The sequence below is a fragment of the Taudactylus pleione genome, unplaced genomic scaffold (assembly GCF_031769625.1).
Source record: "Taudactylus pleione unplaced genomic scaffold, aTauple2 ptg000707l, whole genome shotgun sequence".
Classification (NCBI taxonomy): Eukaryota; Metazoa; Chordata; class Amphibia; order Anura; family Myobatrachidae; genus Taudactylus; species Taudactylus pleione.
In genome coordinates, this window is record NW_028285109.1 from 17,510,313 (window position 1) to 17,536,545 (window position 26,233).

Here is a 26,233-nt window from a genome sequence, read left to right on the forward strand (position 1 = left end):
GATATGTGGTTCCATTATAGCTTGCCAGCCCCAGATGGCCTATTTTTGACTTAGGAAACAAAATCATTATGACTAATGTCCTTATGCACACTCTCATTGAGCGAGATCATACCCCATGTATATTTATTTATATGTGTTTATTTAGACTTAAAACCCGGGTTATGGGGCAGTGCACATGGGAAAGGACCCAGTCAGTGCTCCACACCAGGTCTTAGCTGTGCAGCCTGTTAGTGAAGGAATCTGCCTGATTAGTTGGTGGTGTAGTAGTAAGCCTCTTGCTCATGCTGACCGGCTGTTGTTGTGTAAGTCAGCATTGAGCCGCAGCCCCCTGCTCCCCTGCCTGATGCTGTTTGCCACATACCTGCTGTACCTGCTGCTCGGGGCCTTTGTATTCAACAGTCTGGAGCAGCCCCAGGAGCTGCAGCTGCGGGAGGAGGTGGAGGAGCTGTGGTCCGAGTTCCTGCGCAGCCACCAGTGTCTGTCTGAGGAGCCGCTGGATGACTTTCTCCGGAGGGCGCTGCTAATCCGGAGTTTCGGCGTCTCCGTGCTGCGCAACCTCTCCGACCTCCAGGTCAAGTGGGACTTTGTGTCTGCCCTGTTCTTCAGCGGCACCACCCTGACCACCATAGGTGGGTACATTCTGCTGTGGCACCACCCTGACCACCATAGGTGGGTACATTCTGCTGCGGCTCCACCCTGACCACCATAGCCTACCCTCCAACATGACCCATTCCATTAGGTACAAAACACTCTGTTACTGGACTCCCCCCCCTAATGTATGATTGCAATCACCTGTGTTGAACTAGGCAATTGATGAGACAGGTGTTTCAGCACAGGTGTCTGCAATCAGAAATTAAGTGGGAAGTCCAGGAGCGGAGCATTTTGTACCTAATGGAATGGGTAATGTTGGAGGGTCTGCCATAGGTGGGTACATTCTGCTGTGGCTCCAACCTGACTACCATAGGTGGGTACATTCTGCTGCGTGATATTAGTGTGTGATCCCGGGCACAGCACCAGCATGACTTCCTAAGCCCATGCGTGACTTGCACATCCTAAGCACATTTCTATTTCACTTGTTGTATATGTTCATGGCCTAAATGCTAGACAGTCTCCCTTTAGATTATTGATTGAGCATCATTTTTTAAGTGTCTGTATGGGACACATTTATTAACAATCAATTTCCGCGCGTTGCTAGCGCTCAAGATCGCAGTGCAGGATGCGAACTTAGCTCCGGCATGTATCAAAGAACCCTCGACAGGGGCTCCGAAAGGATCCCGTCCCTGCGAGGTGCTCGAAGAGACCGTCTTCACTCACTTCACTCCTGTGCCGGGCTCCTACAGGTGGCGACCATTGCCATGGACAATCCGGGCTAGTTTTGCGATGTGTAGCCCATAGGCTACAGAAGAGCACAATGCCATCTTTAGATGGCTTTAGCTGCTGGGGCCAAGCATTCCGGAGCTTGGTAAATCTGACAGCATCGCATTTCCCAAACAAATCTATGAGGGTTGCAACAATGGAGGGATCGCAGCAGGTATCGGAGTTACCTGCTGCGCTCCCTCCTTCATACATCCGAGGGATACATAGTATTTGAGGTAAACCCCCGAAAACAGGTGTTTTCGGGAATTTACCTCAAATTAACTTTGATAAATGGGCCTCATAGAGGGATAGCAGCAGTTATCGGAGATATTTGCTGTTGTTCCCCAATAATACATTGCAGGGATACTAATTATTTGCTGATATCCCCCCGAAAACGGGTGTTTTTCAGGGAATATGCCGCAAATAGTTACGTTTGTGTGACCCCATTTATCATTAAGTTTAAAGAGAAACTATGATTAGTATTCACCTTTTAATGCGTTAAAAATTTTGCATTTTTATATAGGTAAATAGAATAAGATTATTTGTTTATTATGTTTTGTGATTGTTGAATATATAATATTTTGACCATAAATAAAATCCTGCTGTTGTCTTGTCATAGGCAATCACTGCTTGCTAATTGTAAATTCCTTGCTGGTGGTGATAGATGATAAATACTAGGTCCTGGTCCAGAGATGGACGTAATGCTGATGTTGCACATAGTGGGGCTTTTTGGGGTTTATTTGCCATTGCAGCGATGGATTAGCGATAGCAAAGTGAGTGACAGGTAGTCAGCATTTGGGGGCGATAGCTGGTTAGAAAAACACAGGCGTGTCAGGACTGTTTTTTGGTCGTGCTCTAGTGAGGCCTCTAAATTCATTTGCAGCTGCAGAGGCTCCAGCGTCTTATGAAAGCTGTTCTGTTTGAGGGGCTAATTCTGCTGAACGCAGATTCCCGATTATCAGGAATCTGCACATGCGCAGGACCCATTCTGTGAGTGTGCAGAATGAGTCCTGCTAACACGCATGCTAGTCCTTGAATGCATCTGCCTGATTGACAGGCAGAGGCATTTAAGGGGTGGGGTCGTCCGGCGTTCCTGGAATGGGGCATGTCCGGCCCGTTTTCTGGGAGTGGCCAGCACAGACTGCGTGGACATGCGCAGTCTGCTGGGCTCACAAGCTGGCCAGCCTGAGTAAGCTGAGGCTTACTCAGCTGGCCGTCCACCATTGCGACCACCGATGGTCGCGATGGTGATCCCAGCACTGCGACCTCCATCGCAGTGCTGGGATCACAAATGCAGCAGGGGGTGTCATACACCTCCTGCTGTATTTGCATGATAGCAAGGATCGCCTGCGTGCAGCTTTGCATTTGCGATCCTTGCAGAATCGGGCCCTGAGACAGCAGAGGCTTAGACTGATGTTCCTGCTTTTGTATGTAAGTGGAGCAATCGAGACATCAGCTAAGTCAACCGCATATTTTCGCAAGTTCGTTGCATACAGAATCGCGATGCGTCCATCTCTGGATTAGGCTTTAAATCCACTTTTCTAATTCACCCGTACCATGTCATTTTGTTAACTGTCCACTTATTCTGTATGCCATGAAAAATTGTATTTTGTTCCACTCACTGATATACAGATGTGTCCTTATACATCTTTGCTGCAGTCACTCTATAAAGCCCCTCTCAGCGTTCCAGGTCCCATTGGACTCTGCAAGTGCTGGGCATATTTTTTTTTTTTGGCAAAAATGCGTCTAAGTTGCAATGTGATGCGACTAGGATGCACAAGCAGACGGTGCGGATTCACTTGATATGTGACACTTTTATATTTGTGTGCACCTGAGTCTATTATTATTATCGTCTATTTATATGGCGCCACAAGTTTTCCACAGCGCCTTACAAAGTACATAAACAAATAGGTCAGCAGTGACTTACAGTACAATACAATACAATGCAGGACAAGGACATGGATAATATACAGTACATTGCTACAGTAGCGACCATAACACCCACATAAGCAGCAGAGCATAAGCAACCATGTGTTAGGTGTCCTAGTGGGGAGTAAGAAGTAGATGAAAGTAAAGTACGGATAAAGCACGAAAGGGTAGAGGGCCCTGCTCGTAAGAGCTTACATTCTAAAAGGGATGGGCAGACAAACAGGTGTGACACAGATGTAGTAGCAAGTTAGGATGAGGGCTGGAAGGCTTTAATGAAGTAGTGAGTCTTGAGAGCCCGTTTAAATGATTGTGGAGAGTTTGTTGGGGAGAGGGAGAGAGTTCCACAGAGTTCCAAAGGAGAGGAGCAGCATGGGCAAAGTCTTGGAGGCGGTAGTGGGAGGAAGTAATCAGTTGGCATGAGAGCCGGCGTGCATTTGTTGAGCGAAGAGGGCAGACAGGAGAGTGAAGGGAGATGAGATCAGAGATGTAAATGGGAGAAGGTTGGGTGAGGGCTTTGTAAGCGAGTGTGAGAACCTTGAATTGGGTTCTGAAAGGGAAGGGGAGCCAGTGGAGGGCTTGTAGGAGTGGGGAGGCAGATGAAGAGCATTTGGAGAGGTAGATGAGTCGAGCAGCAGCATTGAGGACAGATTGGAGAGGAGAGAAATGGGATTTGGGGAGGCCAGATAGGAGGAGGTTACAGTAGTCCAATCTGGAGATGACCAGCGAGTGTATGAGGGTTTTAGAAGCATCTTGTGTGAGATAGGGTCTGATTTTGGAAATATCTTTGAGATGGAAACGACAGGACTGCAAGAGGTTCTGGATATGTGGTTTGAAGGAGAGGGATGAGTCCAGGATAACTCATAGACAGCGCACAATGGGACTAGATGAGATAGTTGTGCCATCAATTGATAAATAGTGGGAAGTGAGGTTATGTGGGAGGGTGGGAAGACGATCAGCTCAGTCTTGGACATGTTAAGTTTAAGAAATTGCTGGGACATCCAGAAAGAGATAGCAGAAAGACAGTTGGAAATACAAGTCAATAGAGAGGGGGGAGAGATCAGGGGAGGAAAGGTAGATCTGAGTATCATCAGTATAGAGATGATAATGGAGGTCAAAAGAGCTGATGAGTTCACCTAGAGAAAACGTATAGAGGGAGAATAGGAGGGGTCCAAGATCAGAACCTTGGAACACCTACTGTAAGAGGCTGTGGGGGGGGGGGTAGAGGAGTCATGAGAAGAATCAATCAGAGAGGAGGACCGCAAGGAGAGGACAGTGTCACATAGACCAAGGTAGTGAAGGATTTGCAGCAGGAGAGGGTGGTACACAGTATCAAAAGTGGCAGAGAGGTCAAGGAGAATGAGCAGAGAGTAGTGGCCCTTCGATTTGGCAGCAAGGAGGTTGTTGATAACTTTCGTGAGGGCAATTTCAGTGGAGTGGAGAGAACGGAAGCCAGACTGAAAAGGGTCAAGGAGGGAGTGAGAGGAAAGAAAGATGGTAAGGCTGTTGTAAACAATATGCTCAAGGAGTTTGGAGGCAAAAAGGAGGAGAGAGATGGGTCGGTAGTTAGAGAGAATGTTAGGATCAAGGGTAGGTTTTTTTTTTAAGAATGGGGGAGACGAGGGCATGCTTAAATGCAGAAGGGAAAGTGCCTGAGGAGAGGGAGAGATTAAGGAGGTGGGCAAGATGGGAGCAGGCAGAAGGAGAGAGGTAGTGGAGTAGGAGGGAGGGGATAGGGTCATGGGGGAGGACCGGATGAGGGCTATGACTTCCTCTACTTATGCAGGGGAGAAGGATGTCAGAGTCGGTAAAATGGATGGGGAGGGTTGATCTGGGAAAGGAGGAGGTGGATAGGTGGGGGACTGGTTGGATATGATGTCCTGACGTATGGAATCAATTTTAAATGTAAAGTAGGTAGCAAAGTCAAGGGCAGAGAGCGAGGAGGGGAGACGAAGAGGGGGTGGGCAGAGGAGGGAGCTGAAGGTGGTGAAGAGACGCTGGGGATTTGAGGACTGGGAGGAGATGAGGTTCTTGAAATATGCCTATTAAGAGAGGGAAAGGACAGCACTGTAGGGTGAGAGCATAAATTAGAAATGGAGAAAATCTGCTTTAGAGCGTGATCTTCTCCACTGTCGCCCAGCAGTTCGTGAACACTTTTGCAGTTATCTGGTGCAGTTGGGATGCCAGGGTTGAGGTGTGGATGCAAGGTTAAGTAGTGATCACCGGAGCAACAAAATCAAGAACAGAAGTAAGGGAGGCATTGTATAGCGAAGTGGCTTGTTCAGGGTAGGAGAGAGAGAGGATAGGGGAGAGAAGTGAGTCAAGCAGGGAAGAAAAGGAAACTGTTGATAGCCTCAATGTTACACTTAGTGACGGTGGCTTTAGGAGGTACAGGAGGGGAAGGAGAGAGGGACAGTTTAAAATAGAGAAGGTGATGGTCAGAGACTGGAATGGGGAATTTGAGTAATTAGAAATATCACAACGGTGAGTGATGACCTGATCAAGCGAATGCCCACTCACATCGGAGGGTGAGGAGGTCCATTGGGAGAGGTCAAATGAAGATGTGAGGGTGAGGAGTTTGGAGGCAGAGGGTTCTGTGGGGATATCAATTGGAATATTGAAGTCACCTAGGATAATAGAGGGAATGTCTGAGGAGAAAAAGTGAGGGATCCAAGAAGCAAAGTTGTCTATGAATTTGTATACGAAGTGCTACAATGTAGGGGCTACAGCTTTGTTTAGTCCACGATGTGGTTCATATAGAGACTCTGGTGCACACAGACAGAGCCATAACTAGACTTTTTGGTGCCCTGTGCCAGAGAGTGCATTGGCGCCCCTCCCCATTTATTAAATAGGGACATAAGATTGTGCACCTGAAAAGGGCCATGGCCTCATGGGGAAGGGCCAGGGAAGAGATAGGGGAGGCCAGGAGATGCTGAGGATAAAAGAAGAGGAAGCTACCGTAAAAGTGAGAATGATAATAAACAGGAAAATTGCCCCGCGGTGCCCTGCACCACCCTAGTTACGGCCCTGCCCACAGATATACAAGTGTCACGAATCAAATTAATCCGCACAGTCTGCTGGCGCATCCTAGTTGCAGTGCATTGCAACTTAAATGCATTTTCGTAACTAAAAAAAAAAGAAGGCGCCCAAAGCTAGTAGAGTAGCACGGGACCTGACGGCTCACTCACGCCAGGCAAGTCGCGCTGAGGCTAGATGTATGGCTACACATCTGTAGCACAGTGTAGTCCATACTCAAATTGACAAAATATAAGGAACAAGGGGCCTGATTCAGACCCACTCACGAGCGGCTGTCCGCTCGCAAGTGGGTCGATGGTCTGCACTGAGCATGCGCACGACGGAGGGAGCTCCGTCGTGCGCATGCGCCAGACACGACGAGCGAAGGACTTTCCTTCGCTCGTTGTGTCCGATCAAAGAGGGCGTGCTGTCAATGTTGATTGACAGCACGCCCCCTTTGGTGGGCGTGCCGGGGGCGTGCCTCCCTGACGGGGGCGTTCCCACGGGAACGCCTCCCGTCAGAAGCCGGCCCACTGACATCACTAGTGATGTCAGTGGGAGCGATTTTGGCTCTGATAGAGCCAAAATCACTCCGGAGCTTGCGGTTGAAAACCTCAACCGCAGGCTCCGGCTCGCAATTTCGATGGTCGCGATGGTCACGACCATCGCGGCCATCAAAATGCACGCTCGTATAGCCTGTGGGTGGTGACCCACAGCTATACGAGCGTCCAGGAGGACGCTCCATGAAAATGGAGCCCGGCCCTCATTCAGAGCGTGCGCTCTGCTCAGAGCGTACGGCTCTGAATGAGGGCCCAGGTCCATGTCGGAGTCTGCAAATATATGGTCCTTTTATAATTTGCTAATAATTCTTTTTGTGACTAAGAAAAGTCCAGAGACTGCCACATCAAAGCAATATGTTGGATAAATGATGCCTGTTCCGCATTTGCATGACACAAATAATGGATTAGTACATTTGGAGTATCTTTTAGGATGTACCTCTTTTATATGTATTTAGCTTTTTTTTTTTTTTCTTAAATTGCTTGGTATGGTGTGTTTCACCAATTAGAACACATTGGTTTTATGTGGTAAACAGAATTACAGTAATGTGAAAATGAAAGTAGTCCCTCTTTCAAATCTGTTTTTTTTTTTCGTTTATATCACCGATCAAATTGCATAGTGTGTATACGAAAAAAGTAGTCACATCAGTCATTGGCCCAGCGGAGCTTACAGCCATGGGCAAAAGTTTTGAGAATGACAGAAGTATTGGTTTTCACAAAGTTTGCTGCTTCACTGTTTTTAGACCTTTTTGTCAGATGTTACTATGGTATACTGAAGTAACATTACAAGCATTGCATAAGTGTCAAAGGCTTTTATTGACAATTACATTAAGTTTATGCAAAGAGTCAGTATTTGCAGTGTTGACCCTTCTTTTACAAGACCTCTGCAATTCGCCCTGGCATACTGTCAATCAACTTCTGGGCCACATACTGACTGATGGCCGCCCATTCTTGCCTAATCAATGCTTGGAGTTTGTCAGGATTTTGTGGGTTACTGTTTGTCCACCCGCCTCTTGACGGTTGACCACAAGTTCTCAATGGGATTAAGGTTTGGGGAGTTTCATGGCCATGGACCCAAAATTACGATGTTTTGTTCCCCAAGCCACTTCGTTATTACTTTTGCCTTATGGCTACAGCGTCCATCTGTAAATCAAGTCCATAGGTTTTCTAATTAGTAAAATCAGTCCGTGCCTTTTTGAAGCATGTTTGGGGGAATCGCATCTGTTACACAATAACTACATTTTATTTCCAGGCTAAGGCAGAATGATCCCCACAGTGGGACAGTTTCCAATTCGTCCTCACATGGGAAAAATAAATCATTTATGACCACAAAAGTTGGCAAATTACTAAGTCTGTTGGTCCATTCATCTCCATAATGTCATCTACTAATTGTAGTTAGATATATTGCCCTGAATTGGAACAATGCTTGTACAAGGCCGCACTGCTGTCCATACAATAAATAATACAAAGCAGCAGTATAATTGTAGCATGTTAAATGGGGAAAAAAAGGCGTGAGTGCATAATATCTGATTTTTCATTTGATTGTGTTTGGTGTCATTAGATTCTACTTTGTCAGGATAAGATAGAGATATATATATATATATATATATATATATATATATAACAGAGGCCCTGGAATGTCATGGCAGAAGCAAGATTACAGCTGTTCTCTTGTCACAAACAGTGTTGTCTCCACGATGTAATCCTTGAATATGTGATAATTACGCCAGGGACAATGCAGCATTTTGTTTTGCCTGAGCCTTTATCTGATTTGATACAATATGAGCAGAAGGACATATATCACAGCTTTATTACACTACCGAAATGTTCAATTATTTAACAACCTAACACATCCATTAATATTAATGAAACAGATTATGTGTTAGATAATACAGAAAACTGTCACTTGCTCAACTCTCTTAACAATATTTTGCTACACGTATTTAAAAGAGCAAATGAAACTTTGTAGACACAAAGGTAAATTATAGTTCATTGGCATCAAAGACAATACATTTGTGGGTGACTTTCTCATTCGGCTTGCTACCAAGGAAATGGCTTAATTGCAGCTCTGGAAGCACACACACGTTGGCTATTAGGTGTTATTACAGTGATTGACAGCCTTGTAACCATTTCATCTGTGGCTTTCTTAGTAAATCATACTGTTGTCTGTGATTGACCAGAGATGTATTTGTACAGGACTGCATTAGAGACCTTGGAGCTATCATTTGCAGTGACTTAAAAGTAAACAAGCAGTGCAGCAAAGCTAGAGGAGGCCATATAGAGATTGCTTTGCTATGTACTGGGGGTGTGGTATATAAAGTCGATATTCACAGTGTCAACACTGACTTAATGTCGACAGTGCCAGAATATCGTCTGTATAATGCAAATTTGCATTGACTTGTCATCTAACCTTAACTGCAGTCTTACCGTAGCCCTAATCTAACCCTAAAATCGACTGTTGGCAATTTGAGCATCGATATTTGTATAGTATATTTATGACTACATACCGTGTGCAGGAATAGGTGCAATTTTAAGGGCAGTATAATCAAAATATGCTTGGTGTTTTATAATGAGCACGATTTGCTTTGCTGGCTATGTGTGACTTATAGCCTGCAGATTTTCAGCTCTTTTTAATGGTATTTGTATCACTGGGAGGCAGTAACGTATTGGGCATTTCACGTTGGACTAGAATGTCTGTGCTTTTGTAATGAGTACTTTGAGTATCCTGGAAAAAACCTGTAGAACTCTCGTACTTTTTTCACTTATAGCAGCCCCCTTTGCCATAAATTGGAGTTTGCTCATTAGCACTGTTACATTTAGGCCTTGTGATAATTTATGTTTATATAAAAACTGGTGATATATTAGAGACTGAACCTCGAAGCAGTAATCTGCTAAGTATACAAGGTCAGCGGAGGTGATAACAAACATCAAAGAATAGTCCGGTACAGATGCGGGATTGGGGCATGAATGGATGCAAAGTCACAAGTTGAGGTCAGGGCAGGCGGCATACAATCATAAACAGTAACAGGTAACAGTCGAGGCAGGAGGCAGACAAAATGAACCAGTAATTTAGCAGAAGCTGAGGTGGACAGCAGGTAGAATAGTCAATCCAAACAATCTGTAACAAGCAGGATAACAGACAAACTACAGAAGAAGCCAGACACGTAAAAGCTGTAACAGGCAATGACTGAGTGCTGCTGACAACCTTATAAACACACCTTAGAAACCGTCTTCAAGGCACCATTACAGTCCAGGTTTTAAGGACATCCGTGCTTGTGCCGTGATGGTATAATCAAACTGGCTGAGGTACTAATTAAGTCATGTGTGCTTAAGCAGGGATTGCCTTAATTCCTGGACTGTTATGGTGCCTTGGTGACAGAGTTTGGCAACCACTGCCTTAAGGTACCTCATACATCAGCAATTGATTAGGGCATCTCTGCATTTTGCAGATGATTGTGTAAGAAAACAATCTGCAATGTATGGGGTTCACAGATCAGATTCCAACCAGAAAGTAATTGGAATTAGTGAGTCAGGTTGTACAACATGTTGGATTTCACAGATCAATAGTGACTGTATATTGCTAGTGTATGGTAACAATCAGCCAATTTGCAGGCCCTTACTAGTAAAACAATGAGCCTTTCAAGATTGGCAGATTTGTTTTTCCTAAAAATGCTCTGCAAATCACTGAAACATATATGTCATGTATAGGAGCTTACCAATAGCTGTCGTCATTCTGACCCAGTCAGGATTCTGAGTGCCGGCATACTGTATCCAACCCCTCAAAAAGCCCATTCCTCTCAGCACTAATGAATGAATGCCTAACACCTGTTCAGTCCTGGAAGTCAGTAAAAGTAACTGATAATCAATGTATTTTACCTGAGATGTTGCGGTATAATTGAGACTTATAACATAAAACATTAGCGCTCAAAATACAACTGTAGATATGGAATATCCTGCAGCAGTTTTAAAAAGGGTAAATTGCAAACCTCACATAGACAATGAAAAGGAAAATAAAACTGCGCTGGCACAAAGTGCAATAATGATAAAATAAGCTTAATTTAATAAGTCACACATAGAATTACATATAAATAATATACTACAAACATAGAATTATATATAAATATCCCAAAAATATATTTAAAAAGTACTTTTAATAAAGGAAGACTAACCACTGCAGTAGTACATATATTCTAATATCTTTGTGGAACCATATATTTGTGCAGATATTAATGTCATTTAAAGTTAAGGAATGCTGTGTCCAAAACAACACGGCTGGTAATATATAAAATTGTAACCAGCAATTAACTCAGTAACTTAAGTATCGAGCAGCAGTTCCACAGGTTTGCCTGCTTCTTTTGTTACAAAGTAGCAGAGTTCCCGGGATCAAGGTCTGCAACTTAAATTTTTGGTCAGCGCTATTAGTATTCTGCACTGAGGGCCTGATTTAGCATGCACTGCTGAACGCAGATTCCCGATGTTTGGGAATCTGCGCAGACGCAGGACCCATTCTGTGAGTGTGCAGAATGGGTCCTGCTAACTCGCTCGCAGCCTGTCAGTGATTGACAGTCTGCTGCCATTTGTGGGCGGGGAGGGGGCAGCGATGCCCTCCGTTTCCCAAAACTGAGGCGTGTCGCCGCTATTGCAGGGGAGGGAAGAAGCTGACATAGATTTCTTGGCCTCTTCCTCTAAACTGCGGCGGTCGGCTGCGGGACGCCATTGGTCACTGCAGCCGGCCGATGTTACGCAGATTATCCGATGCTGCGTTGGACAACTCAGGTTGGATAAGTAATGCACAGAAGGCGTTACCCTACCTGCAAGGGTTGCAATTGCAAAGCTGCCTGCATTTTCAAGTACCCCAAATTTGACAGGACTACTTATTTTCTCCAAAAAATACTGCTTTATGCCATTCTTCACCACTTGTGCAAAGACGCTAATTAGAGGCAATTGAGCGATCACACTGATTGCGCCACCCCCTGGATTTGTGCCAGGCTGAGGGGTTACAAATAGGGTTTTTCTTTTTTTTTAAAGGAGGGTTTGGCCACTGCTTCCATGATTAGGCCAGACCCCCCTCGGCTTTTACAGGTTAATTTGTGAATGTTAGCGGAAACCTTTTGCTCCTCTCTGTAAATGGCATTGGTAAAAGTATTTTGAATTGCTACTTTACACAAATACTGTAGCTATATATTGGTGGAATAAATCTGTTGGTAATTATGTGGAGTTGTTTATTTGAAAAATCCTTATGCAGAACCAAATCTGCACTAATAAACAAATGTTAATGGCTGCTGTACAGTGATCCTGTAAAACACACTGAATTATTAGCAAATGCAACCTCTTGCAGTTCCTGGGGCTGATTCTGAATTCGGAGCAAAGCAAAAAAAAAAAAGTAACCTTGGCAAAACCATGCTGCACTGCAGGTGGGGCAGATTTGGGAGGGATGTGTTTAAACTCGCATCTAATTGCAGTGTAAAAATAAAGCTGTCTAACATTTATGGGTTACATGCAAAAGCAGCCAGTGTTTATCCTGCATGCAAAAATGTATTTGCACCCCTTGCATTATCCAACATGGTTTGTTGCAGATATACGTTGCAAAACAATTTAGAAAGAAATGGGATTCTAGGGATGGGGTGGGGAGAATTCGGGTAGTTCAGTATATATTATAATTTACGATTTACAAAAAAAAAATAAAAAATACATTTTGGTGATCTTTTCAAAGCCAACAATCGTTGACTGCTCTGGCCTAGTAAATATGCCCCGTTACCTGGACAACTGTGAGTCCCAAGTATTGTGGATAATAAGCCCAATGTCTGTATTTTCCTGTTCTATGATAACAAGTCAGTGATCTAACATTTATTTATTTGTCTCCTACAGGTTACGGACATCCTTTTCCTATCTCGATGAGTGGGAAGGTATTTTGTCTGCTGTATTCAATCATTGGAATCCCTTTCACTTTATCTCTACTCTCCATTGCTGCCCAGAACCTGCTCGTCCTGCTTCGTGATAAGCCCATCCGTGTCCTTCACCTGCAGTGTAACATCTCCCGAAACAAGCTTGAATGGATCCACGCCGCTGTCCTAATCATCCTGCTGTCACTCCTATTCTTTTTCATTCCAGCCTTTGCCTTTGATGTTATTGAAGGAAATTGGAGTTATGTGGATGCGCTGTACTTTTGTTTTATTTCACTGAGTACCATTGGACTTGGTGATTATATTCCTGGAGAGCAGAGTGGTCAGCAGATGCCAGCTCTCTACAAGATTCTGGTTATTGGTAAGTGTAAGACCAGACCAGTAGAATCCACATTTCATATCTATTCTATGTGTAATTAACGTGGCGCTAACCTTTTAAATACATACAGTATTAAGGCGTGCTGTACATGGGTCTTCTCTCTTCTTCGCTCTTCTCTCTTCTTCATTTCACAACATTTATATTTATGCATAAAATAATTGACATTACTCTTTACACACTGCCATATTCATGTGATAGTCTGCCACATCGTTTAGTTGGTAGACTTTCCTACTAATAAATCTTTTCCATTTGAATGCCGTGTCGCACCCGGGATTATGTTCACCTGCTCATTTCGCATGCGACCCACAGGCAGTCCGACCCTGCACTAAAGCCGGGTCGATGACGTCATCTGAATCAGGTGGTGAGCCGGCGCTTGGAGATGATCTCATCTCCAAGTGCCAGCTTTTTCTATGCAGAGAACAGGACCCGGGTCGCATTGACCCGAGGTACCCGTTCAACCCTTCTCGTGACCTGGGTTGAAACGCCGGGTCCCTCTTGTTTATTTCATCCCTGCCCTTTCACACTGCACAGTAACCCGGGTTGCTGCGCGTTCACGAGCAATAACCCTGGTTATTGATGCTAGTGTAAAAGGGGTATAACTAGTCTGTGTGTCTGCCTGGCTCACTTCAATTGGGTATGATGTAACAATCCGTAGACTAGTAATACTGATGTATCTGTGTGTTTGCGGTAAGTAACCAGAGAGCTCAAAGTCCCATAGTGTGACAGTGTGTCTGATTCAGAGGTGGAAGCTAATTCCGGCGCGACTGCAACTTTTTACACAGTGCTACTGTGGCTATATGCTACTGGCGCAGCCAATGGAATTCGTACAGAGGCGGCCACTGGCTGTGGCACTAATCTGTTGCTTTGTGTAAAAAATTGCCACATCGGTCACACCATTAAGCATTGCATCAGTCCTGCGGAGGCATAGAATGTCCATCTGAACATGGTTGCAGGGATTAGTGCAACTACGGAACAATTTAGTCGCTGACCGCGACATGTCCGCATCTGGCTAGCCACCCCTCTGATACCTTTCAGGAATGCCCACTGACATTCCCTCTCTCTGCGATTTATTTGTTGTGTGTTCCACTGGTGGTAACTGGTGTAACTTGGACGCATGCACAGACTGAAAACATTGCTTCCTTGTGTCCGATTCCACCTCTGACTCATTATGTAGTATAGGAGACACAATTTGGTTATGAGGACTACAATGGGCTTCATCTATGTCTCTGGTAACTGTGTTATAGAATCAGCTTGTAAAATCCCCTCGGCTTTACCGTTATCTTTCTTTAGTTCTCCATTACCTGCCTGCTTCCCCCCACCTACCTATTCCACTTACCTTCACATACAGCATGACAAAACATTTGTGGTGCCCATCACACATGTAAGCAAGGTGATTAGCAAGTGTCTAGGGGTGTAAGGGCAGGGACTTTTCTAGCTTAAAAACCATTTCGGTACCTGCAGATGTAAATCCCGCTGACTGTTTTTGAAATCAGAATGTCATAATTTTATAATAGGTTGTAAAAATATTTCCAGGTGATTTATTTATTTTTTTCCCCTGAGAAGTGTCCTAAAGTAATCCTGCCTATGTCCCATTCCCCATCTTTATGAGGCTTCGCAGACACTTGGGGCCTCTGTTACCTGAATTGAAAGACCCACGATTGACACGAGACACGCTGTATTCTTGTGACTAATGCTGTGTGTCTCACACTATGAAATATATCGTTCGCACAGCTGGCAAACGATAAATCATTAAATGAGTCAACTCATGTGTACACAGATACTGTATATCTGCGAATGATGTTGTTCACAGATGTATTGTATCAGCCATGCTGTATGGCAGATTGGATTTATCTTGCTCAGCCGCCTGTGTGTACGGGCAACCCACTGACCACCCCATTACAGTGGCCGTGGGTACAGCCGACACATCTCAACAAATGTCCACCCAGTTGTGATGTCTGGCCAGACATATCGAGCAGCCGATTGGTAAATGTTTGCTCCCCAAATCGGCCGCATGATCTGCTTGGACAGTCAGCCGGCACTGGGTCGCTTAAGTGTGTACCGTACATAAGGGTAATGTCACATGGACTTTATCCAAAGTGTGATATTAAGAAGCTCCTAGGTTGACACACAGCAGTGAAGAAACAATTGTATCTTTGCCACACAGAACTGCTTTAGTGAGTTTCAGCTATGAGAACACTACAGTAGCTTTTCAACACTTAAAACTCCTTTGTTACTTTATCCTTATGTTAAGTATCCGAAGTGGAATCTCCAAGAAATTATTACATATGTGAGTAGGTGCTAAATATTTGAAACAATTCCTACTTTGGTAAATTATGGATAACGTTACTTAGCAGTAAATATACAAAGGGTCGTGTTTGGTATCAGATTGAAAGCGACGGGTATCGACATCAGATTGAAGTCTAAAAAAACATTGGGCCTGATTCAGACCCACTCGCGAGCGGCTGTCCGCTCGCAAGTGGGTCGATGTTCTGGACTGAGCATGCGCACGACGGAGGGAGCTCCGTCGTGCGCATGCGCCAGGCGCGACGAGCGAAGGAAAGTCCTTCGCTCGTTGTGTCCGATCAAAGGGGGCGTGCTGTCAATGTTGATTGACAGCACGCCCCCTTTGGTAGGCGTGCCGGGGGCGTGCCTCCCTGACGGGGGCGTTCCCACGGGAACGCCTCCCGTCAAAAGCCGGCCCACTGACATCACTAGTGATGTCAGTGGGAGTGATTTTGGCTCTGATAGAGCCAAAATCACTCCGGAGCTTGCGGTTGAAAACCTCAACCGCAGGCTCCGGCTCGCAATTTCGATGGTCGCGATGGTCTCGACCATCGCGGCCATCAAAATGCACGCTCGTATAGCCTGTGGGTGGTGACCCACAGCTATACGAGCGTCCAGAAGGACGCTCCATTTTCATGGAGGCCAGCCCTCATTCAGAGCGTGCGCTCTGCTCAGAGCGTACAGCTCTGAATGAGGGCCATTATTTGCTATGCATCTGTTTAAGGCTGTTATTTATAATCCATTGTTGATATACGTCTGATTTCAATCCCTCCAGTGAAAGCACTGCACAGGTCACTGAGATCAGTGCAGGCTTTGATTATTATAAGGAGATTTAAGTGCTTACCTGTTAAATCATTTTCTTCAATTCCATAGGGGATACAGGCTTTACGCTGGGTATAGGTTGGTGGGAAGGAGTCTGGGCACCACACAGTTAATTTTGTGAGACACAGCCCAGGCTCCTCCGTCCCCCTATATCCCGCCCCCAGCCACAGGCACCTCAGTTTAGTTTAACAAGCCTAAGACAAGGAGCAAGAAGGTGAAGAAGGAAGACCGGCACGCACTCCGTGTCACGTCCGGATGTATATAGACTTCAACTGCAGGAACTTGGGCCGGTGGGCTAAGGGTAGCGGGTGAGTGGAACCGGGAAGGCAATATATGCGTCCTCTTCATACCAGGTGTTGGCGAGACCTACCCCAGGGCGCGGAGTCTAGTCCACTCGATGGTATTCACCATTGACCCCTCCAATTGGGATGTGGGTTTTTCTGCAGCAAGTGAACAGGTCGCGGCCCCTGAGGCAGGTACCTGGGGAAAACACAGAGATAGATATGGGAGGACTGTAAACAGTGATGAGCAAGGATGATGCTCCAAAGACTGATATGTGAGTTGCTCTGGTAATCAGCACCTGGTATGGGATGCTGAATAGCGATGGTATCAGGACTTGGTATAAGACACTGAGACTCGATGGTAGTCAGCACTTGGAATGAGACACTGAGAATCGATGGTAATCGATACTTGGTATGAGATGGTGAATGGCTATGGTAGTCGATAGCTGGTATGAGACACTGAGAATTGATGGTAGTCAACACTTGGAATGAGACACTGAGACTCGATGGTAGTCAGCACTTGGAATGAGACACTGAGAATCGATGGTAATCAATACTTGGTATGAGATGGTGAATGGCTATGGTAGTCGATAGCTGGTATGAGACACTGAGAATTGATGGTAGTCAACACTTGGAATGAGACACTGAGAATCGATGGTAGTCAGCACTTGGAATGAGACACTGTGAATCAATGGTAATCGATAGTTGGTATGAGATGCTGAATGGCGATGGTAGCCAGTACTGAGAATTGATGGTAGTCAGCACTTGGAATGAGACACTGATAATCGATGGTAATCAGCACTTGGAATGAGACACTGATAATCGATGGTAATCAGCACTTGGAATGAGACACTGATAATCGATGGTAATCAGCACTTGGAATGAGACACTGATAATCGATGGTAATCAGCACTTGGAATGAGACACTGATAATCGATGGTAATCAGCACTTGGAATGAGACACTGAGAATCAATGGCAATCGGCACTTGGAATGAGACACTGAGAATCAATGATAATCGATACTTGGTATTAGAGATGCTGAATGGCGATGGTAACCAGCACTTCATATGAAACACTGGGAATCGATGGTAGTACTTGATATGAAATACTGAGAACCGAAGGTACTCAGCACTTGGTATGAATAGCTGAACAGCGGTGGTAGTAACAAGGAGGGTTCACTGGGAAGGAACACTGTGGAGCCTGATACACAGTCACAGTAGAAACTACTATAGGAGCAAAGTAAACACAGGGATGCAGCTAGACAGCTAAATTAGTACTAAGCTTGAAGGCTGACACGTAACAGAGAGGCAGCTTGAGTGCTGAGTAGCACACTGAAAGACAACACAGGAACTGTTACATGAAACACTGAGAGAGCTGAAGTATCACGCTGAGAGTTAGCATGGGAGCTAATACAAGTAACACTGGATGTCAGCGTGAGGGCTGAAACAACACACTGGAGATACTTCATGGAAAACACTGGAGAGCATAACAATCACTGGAACAGCGAAGTTGAACAGTTTCCTGTTCCTAGAGTGAGACTTAAATACCCTTATGTATCTGGTCATTGGATCAGGGGATCAGCTGAGTGATGGTCCATATCACCTGACTAGTCTTTTCTCAATGGTAGTCGTGCCAACATGGCTGCGCCCATGCCCGGCAAGCCGGGAACCAGGACGCATGCACGGAAGTCCTAGCAGACCTCACGGAGAATACTCAGTCACCACTCACCTCCACTCCCAGCAACTGAACACCTAAGCCCAAGAACGCCGGCGCGAAGGAGAGTAGCGATTGATCCCAGTCCGCATCCTGACACTCAGGTCCAAGCAAACAACACATGTGACTAGTGTTCACGTTAGGTCCGGCAGCAGGCAGGGAGCTGGACCTAAAGCTAGGGCACTTCTGCGCGGACGAAAAGGGGGCATGGCCAAATAAAAGGGGGCATGTCTTTATGACGCGTCCCCTTTTCGTCACTCCTGGAGGCGTACCCGGCACTTATGGGCATGCCAGGCAGCCCCCAAGCACATGTGCCCGGCATCCATTCACCAGCAGTGACTGCTGCGCCTCCGTTTTGACCACCTTCGGGACACTGTGACCCGCAGGTGGAGGCAGAACCTGCAGGCTGTCTCAGCGGGGTACCGTGCTGGAGGGTAGGGTGCGGCGTCCCGCTGAAACAGCCTAGCGGGAACGCTATGTAACCAGGAGAACCGAAAGCAGAGCAGGCTCCACAAACCAGGTGCATCAGGGTGGGAGTCTTGTATCCCCCATGGAATCTAAGAAAAGGATTTAACAAGTAAGCACATAAATCTTCTTTTCTTCTTCCTCCGTAGGGGACACAGGCTTTATGCTGGGACGTCCCAAAACTAATCTCCTAAAGGAGGGGACACCCCTGGGCTGCTCTGAGAACCCTTCGCCCAAAAGCTGCTTCAAGTGTGGCAAAGGTATCAAAGAAATAGAACTTCAGGAACATACTGGCAGAAGACCTCATGGCCGGCCCTACACAGTTGCTACACAGGAACACCACATTGTACTGCCCACGAAGTTCCTAACGACCGGGTTGAATGAGCCCTCACCACGGACAGTGCAGGAAGTCAAACGGATCCATCTGCCCAATGTCTGCTTAGTTGCTGGCCAGCCTGGTTTGCGAACGTCATACAGGACAAAGAGCATCTGTCCTATACAGATCCTTTTTCCTATCTACATAAATCAAGAGAGACCTCCTCCGGAGAAGAGTCTGGAACTTGGAAAGCAGGAACCACAATCTCTCTATTGATTTGAAACCTGGAAACAACCTTAGGAAGGTAATCTAGACATGTCCCAAGGACGGCTCTGTCCTCGTGAAAGATTAGAAATGGAGAGCGACAGGACAAAGCGCTCTAGTCCAACACCCTCTCGGGCAGAAGCTATGGCCAGGAGGAAGACAGTCTTCCAGGTAAGCCAAGAAATGTCCACAGTATCCAAGGGCTCAAAAGGTGAAGACTGCAGGACCCTAAGAACCAGAGACAAATTCCAAGCAGCCATTGGAGGTACAAATCCGGGTTTTGCGTGCAGGACTCCCTGAAGAAGGGTCCGAATATCAGGTAACAGCGCAATCTGCCTCTGAAAGAGGACTGACAGAGCTGAAACCTGCACTTTCAGTGAAGCAAGGCGAAGGCCCAAATCTGTCCCTGCCTGCAAAAACGAAAAAATTTGAGAGAGACGAAATTACTTGGTTAAGATTTCTAGTTGAACACTAGTCAAAGTAAGTCCTCCAAACTCGATGGTATAAAGCTGCCCCTCTTAGCAGGCCTACGCTTAGGAGCGCACTCCCTGTCCAGCATCTGTTTAAAGGACTCGGACACCTGTGCTAATCCGTGAACTGACCGCATAAGGGACTGCATCCAAGGAGGTTCCATAGTAGCAAGCAGCAACGGGGACCGCATTAGAACCTTGGGCCACACCTGAAGGGCCAGCCACAGAAGGCGGAACCACAGGAGCTGAGAGTATCCACTACTTGTGGCATTGCCTGGGATAGCGAGGAAATCCAAGTAGGTACCTGGCTAGCAGTCACAGCTGAGGGTCTCTTGCTTTGAAGTAGTAAAACAGCAAACACAGAGACCATCGTGGTCTGAAACCTGTGAGGAAACCACAGCAGCACAAGCCTTACAATTACTCAGCTTTATTCCTGGAAAACATACTACAGAAATCCAAGGAGAACCCTTCACACCAGAGCAAGAACTGAGATGTGCAAAATAGGTTAGAGCAGAGAATGTAAATGCACCACAGATCTACCAATAAGTGGGTCAAACATACAGAACATTCAATGCAATATAAGGCAATAAACGCTCAACAAACCAGCCCCAACAGGGAAGGCAGGAGCAATATGTATAACCTGACCACTGAGGACGAGCAATACAGGGAGACCGGGAACCTGCACTCTCCAAAAACTAGCTGAACTGCAGACAGTGAAAAATGGCTGCCCAGCATCTGTGAGGAGGGGATAGAGGAAGAGGTAACCCTAGAACCAACTTCCTCTTAAGAAGAAAAGCATAAAGGGGCGGCGGAGGAGCCATCGGGGAGAGCCTACCTCCCCCTTCAGGCATGGACCCCGAGCAATGGCTGCCAAACTCAGCGGCCCACTGCCCTGGTGGTCTAGAGGGGATGCAGAGACAACCTAGGTCCCCTCTGCCAGCACTGCCGGTGTCTCCCATAACGGCGGTGATAAGCCGTGATCACGCAGCTCCCTGCTACAGAGAACCGCACTTGCCTTACCCCCTGCTGCAGTGGCTTCGACTTGGGGCTCCCACCGAGACTGGAGCTCTGGCCGAGGACACTAGCCCAGTCGCCAGCTCCGCGGCCTCTGGCACTGGGCTGATGGAGCAGCAGCATAGGCATCCTTGCGGACGCCTATTGCTACATACTCAAAAAAGTAAAGAAAAATAAAAAGCTGTGTGCCTGACTACAGGCACCAATGAATAAACTGGCCTTTAGCTGGGGGAGGATAATAAGGGGAAGGGGAGCCTGGACTGTGTCTAACAAGGTTAACTGTGTGGTGCCCAGACTCCTTCTCACCAACCTGTACCCAGCGTAAAGCCTGTGTCCCCTATGGAGGAAGAAGAAATAAAGGGTATTAAGTGTTTACAAAAAAAATATAAGGGGTTCCTTTCCAAAATCGATTAACCAGCCCCGAGCATCTGAGCCTAGGCTGGCATTGGTGGGGAGTGGCATGGGGTCCAATACCAGCACTAGGTTGACCCAGCAGGGGGCTAATGCTATGGCAGGGGGACACACTGTGTGGGGTCCCCCTATAATGATGGCAACCAGCCTCAAATAAAATAAAATTTGCCCCCTCCAATACCAGCCTAGGCTATACTTTCTGAAAAGGAAATAGACTTTTATTGTATTATATAGTAAAACCGACATACACAGTGCTACATTTTGAACATCCATATGTATTGTTTTAAAATTTATTTTTGGGGAGTAGAGCATCCAATATTCAAAATGAGAAGCAGAGTGGATTGCATTACTACAATCTTTTTATAGGAGGATAATGTTACTTCTACTGCAGAAGGCGAAGCCTAATACTCAGCCAATAAATACAAGTATTTAGTTTTGCATATGAATAAATGTATATAAATGATCCATTACTATTTTGTTTTCCATGTGTTAGCTCTCAAAATACATTTTAACAGAAAAGTACAATAGATGGAATATGTTGCTAACATGACATCATTGACGTCTGCACTGTTGTTTTGTAGTCTTGCAGATGGAATGTATATTTGTCCAATTCCATGCTGGATTTTAATTTATTTATTTATTTTTATTTATTTTTTTGCAACCAATTTGCATTTTCTGCTGACTAATGCACTATGCTCTGCCTACTAATTAAAGGTTGAAGTTTTCATTTGCACAAAGTCTATTCATGCATTTCAATTAAATGTCATCTAATTCAATTAACTAGAATATACAACATTCCCTTTAGGCTGAAATACATCTACTGCGCAAAAGAATATTATACGAAGGCAGGTGGTTATATTTATTTTTCAAACCTGATTGTAAATGGAATACTGCCTGATATTATACTGTATGTTAGGACTTAAATTTCTAGTTCTAAGACTTTTGGAAAACCCCTTTGACCTGATATCTGCTCACCCTGTAATAGCCAACTAATCCAATCTGTCATAAGAACTTATTTCCAATTGTGATGGGGCTCAGTCAAACAAGTGGGATCTTGCATTTTATTGAATCCTATAAGAGAAAACTATGGCAAATTAGAGATCGTCATGTATGCTGACCACATGGATGGGGATAAAATATGCAACTTTTTTTACTTTCAGTATTACTTTTTTAAATATGATTGTCTACATTTGCTTGCTTTCTATTGAATCAAAGCATGAAAACATGCATTTCCTGTTATAATTAGTAATTGGACATATGATGTGACAATCTATGTCTGTATGGTATACGTTCGGGAAGCCGGTGGACACAATGCCGACCGCCGGCTTCCCGACTGCTTAATCCCGGCGAGGGTTAAATGACAGGCGTCTAAATCTAGATGCCTGTCAATTTACCGACGCCAGACCGGCGCCCGGCATCCCGATCGAAGGGATGCAGTTCGCGGACAGCCCCGGGGGGGGGTGTTTTGTTAGGTTTAGGCTAGGGGAAGGGGTGGTTAGGGTTAGGCACCCCCCCCGGGGGACTTAGGTTTAGGCGGCAGGGAAGAGGGGGGTTAGGTTTAGGCACTTAGAGGGGGGATTAGGGTTAGGCACAGGGGGAAAGGTTAGGGTTAGGCACCCTAAAGGAGGGTTAGGGTTAGGGGGTAGAATTAGGTTAGTTTATACTTACCTTTAGGATGATCGGGATTTCCTCCTCTGTCGGGCTGCTTGGATTTGAACCGGCCGGCGGTAAATCACACCGAGCCCCTCTGTATTATATGTTCTTATTTTAAAGTGTATAGTATTCAGTTTAATCTGTTAATTTCAGATATTGTCCTACAAAACTAAAAGGCAATGATGCGCGGTGAGGTCAATGGCTTGGGAGGCACACCTATATAAAAACACAGTTTTTATATTTCAAAACTCTGTAGCATGACCGGAAATATGATGGGGAAGGGAGTATGACATGGGAGGCTCTACCTTCCCTGACTGCACGTCTCTGCTAAAAGGGTACTCTATACACCTGTCAACTTCTGCATGTTTAAAAAAATTAAAACAAAAAACTTTTATGTTTTTTTTTCAATAAAACTCCCTTATATTTTTTTTATTTTGTGTTTGAACTACAGGTCCCACCATGACTCAACTGTCATGGCAAGCTGGCACTCAGAGAACCACGTGCCAACACAGGGCCAGCTGAGACCTGTAGTTTTCAAAATAAACTGTGCTTTCCCTGCTACATGCTAGTTATTCCAAAATCAGGGGAAAAACAGTCAGTGTTCTACTGGAATCCGCCAAGACTAATTTCATTTATCAGATTGCCAGATGTTGAAGCATGATTCATCACGCTAGAGAACACATTTCCACTGTTCCAGGATCCAATGGCGGTGTGGTCTGCACCACTTCATCTAATGTTTGACATTTGTCTTGGTGATTTGAGGTTTGTTTGGGGCATCTCACCCATAGAAACCCAATTCATGGTGCTCCTGACGAACAGTCCTTGTGCTGACATTGCTTCTAGAGGCAGTTTGGAACTCAGTAGTGGGTTTTGCAAAGAGGACAGACTATTATGACGTGCTTCAGCATTTGACTGTCCCATTGTGTGAGCTTGCATGGCTTAACACTTTGCAGCTAAACTGTTACTACTGCTAGTCATTTCCTCTATGTAATAATGGCACTTAGTATGACCCATTGTGCTATGCACCTGTTAAAAATGGGTGTGACGAAAATGGCAAAACATACTAATTAGAAGGGGTGTCCAAAACGGGATGTAGTCAGGATACCGGAGGTCAAAATGCAGACCACCAGAATCCTGACACTGAAAATCCCGATGCCTGGCATACCGAACGTAGGTTAGCCGGGCGTCATGACATGTTAATATTTCCCTAATTTATGGTGGGACATTAAGAGTCTCGTGTTGGCAGTTTTAAATATTGACATTCCGCTTTCTCACAATTTTGTTTTCTCCTACCGTTGAATGACTCCAATGTTACTCACCATCAAAATACAACATATTTTCTCTCCCGCTACTTGTCTGATCTCAGCTTCATGGAAACAACTTTTTCCCTCCCACTATTCATGCTCTTAAATCTAAATTATGGTATACTTACCAAATGGAATTCATAACGAGCATTCTTAGCAATTCTTCCAAATCCTTTTTGAATATCTGGGATCAGTGTAACTGTATTCAAATTCCTCTTTTTTGATCATAGACTACCCTCCTTTAAAACAATCTTTTGACCTATCTTCTCTCTCCTTTAGACGCTTTAGGCCCTCCTGGAACCTTTCCCTTTTCTTCTCTTCCCTTCGGAGGACTGCCACACCGCCTTTACCCCCTCCCCCTTTGTCTTCTCATGTTCAAATGAAAAATTAGATTCAGTTCTTATAAGAACATGGAACACTGTATCACATGTAACTGTGACTTTTTAATACTACTGTTTTTTTGTATTACCTTTTGTTACATGTTTCTGAATCTCGAATTAAAATTATTATACAAAAAAAAAATCAAACGTATGTAGTTTAATTCCGCTTTAAAAAAAAAAAAAAAAAAAACACTCTAATACTATGTGTTCCAGTAGTTAAGGCTAAGGAAATTGTTTTGAAAATGACTTGTGTTGCTCTAACAATGGAAAAATATACATACTCCTAACTTTTTATCTTGAGACCCCCACTTCTCTAACGCTACTAGTCAAGTAAAACAGCTCATCATTTGACGTATCTCTTCATCATAAGGACATGGTAATAGAAAAACCAATTGGTTTCAATTGAGAGATCGTTAAGGTACAAACACTAAAATATATGTTCATGCAATCATTAGCAGAGTGCCTGGAGGTAAAGCTATATACTGTAAATGTGTCTGGAGACTGCTTAGCTTGCTTGTGGCCAACGGCCATAACAATTGTTCATGAGAGAAGTCATTTGATTAACTTTTATTTTATTTTTGGACGTTTTGAAACTTTTTTTTTTGTTTGTTTTTATTTCAGGTTATTTCTTAATTGGGCTGACTGCTGTGTTTCTTGTGGTTGAGATATTGAAAAGTCGTCTTAAATGTAACCAGTTCTTCAATCTGTTCTTGGTGGAGTGTGAAGACAACAGGAGAGCAGAGGATATGGAACGTGTTCTGCCGTATGACTCGGAAGTCCCTTTTGTGCCTAAACCCACCGAAACAACGAGAAGGAGGGTTCCACACTCTGTCTCTCCCACTGAGAAGTCCTATGGGGCTATAAACGCATCTTTTAGCTGATCTTTCTTTTATGAATAGATTTCCATACTTAACTGCACAATGTTTCACTTCAGTTATTACAGATCTGTACCCTGTTGAATACCATTGTCAAGTATTTGACTTTAGTAGAATTTTGTTAGAGTATAAAGTTAATTGGTGGTATATAATAATTTGTATTACACTGTTTGCATGTAAATTTAATATACTTTTTTTTAACTAAAATTGTGTTTGTATATACAGTGCTGTATTTGCATGTGCAGTTGATATATATTAATCTTATTTCACAAATTCAGATGATCTGTTTCATTTGATTATTGGTAGGGTTTAATTATCTGTCTTAATTGCTTTTACAGCTTTTCTTTGTAGTGTAATGATTGTTATGTCTTTCAGGGAATTGATTGGTTTGAATATAATTCAGCCCACAAAATGTATGCAATGCGGGTTGGTGGGGGTCAGCTTTAACAGTTGAAATCAAAGGTAGCTTGTATGATGTTTAAAAAAAAAAAAAAAAGAAAAAACACTTGTTTTGTTTTTAGTTTTTGGAAATTTGTCGATTTAATTTTTCTTCTAATAAACACTTTCTGTTTATTTGCTTTTTAATTGCACTACTGCAGGTGTTAATTAAGTGCATGCCAGTAAATCAAGGCCAGCGCTGCAGTTAGAGAATTAGGCTTTGTCTAGGGTGCACTAATTCACTGTTTCCAAATCCCTACACAGAGTGATGCCCACTAACATGGGGGTGGGGTGATAGTAATTAATTCATGTTGCCAAGATCGGGGTGCCAGCCTTTCCGGGCTGTACTTCCGGCTTGTCGACATTTTGATTGTTGACAAGCCATGTGTATCTTCATAAGAGTTTCC

The 26,233-nt window shown here is 44.6% G+C and overlaps 1 protein-coding gene across 1 annotated transcript; it reads left to right on the forward strand.

Moving 5' to 3' along the window:
- Positions 1–321: 321 nt before the first annotated feature.
- On the forward strand, positions 322–25,871 carry LOC148477604 (potassium channel subfamily K member 1-like). The gene is made up of 3 exons (XM_088456555.1): positions 322–629; positions 12,723–13,118; positions 25,135–25,871. Exons 1-3 carry the CDS (start codon positions 344–346, stop codon positions 25,392–25,394), a joined length of 942 nt encoding a protein of 313 aa, XP_088312681.1. The 5' UTR covers positions 322–343; the 3' UTR covers positions 25,395–25,871.
- Positions 25,872–26,233: the final 362 nt, after the last annotated feature.

Bases quoted from the DNA above. Each gene is read 5' to 3' on its own strand.
- LOC148477604 (XM_088456555.1), top strand. From the start codon at position 344: ATGCTGTTTGCCACATACCTGCTGTACCTGCTGCTCGGGGCCTTTGTA. The intron at 630-12,722 runs GTGGGTACATTC...TGTCTCCTACAG, and splicing joins CACCACCCTGACCACCATAG to GTTACGGACATCCTTTTCCT. The intron at 13,119-25,134 runs GTAAGTGTAAGA...TTTTTATTTCAG, and splicing joins CTACAAGATTCTGGTTATTG to GTTATTTCTTAATTGGGCTG.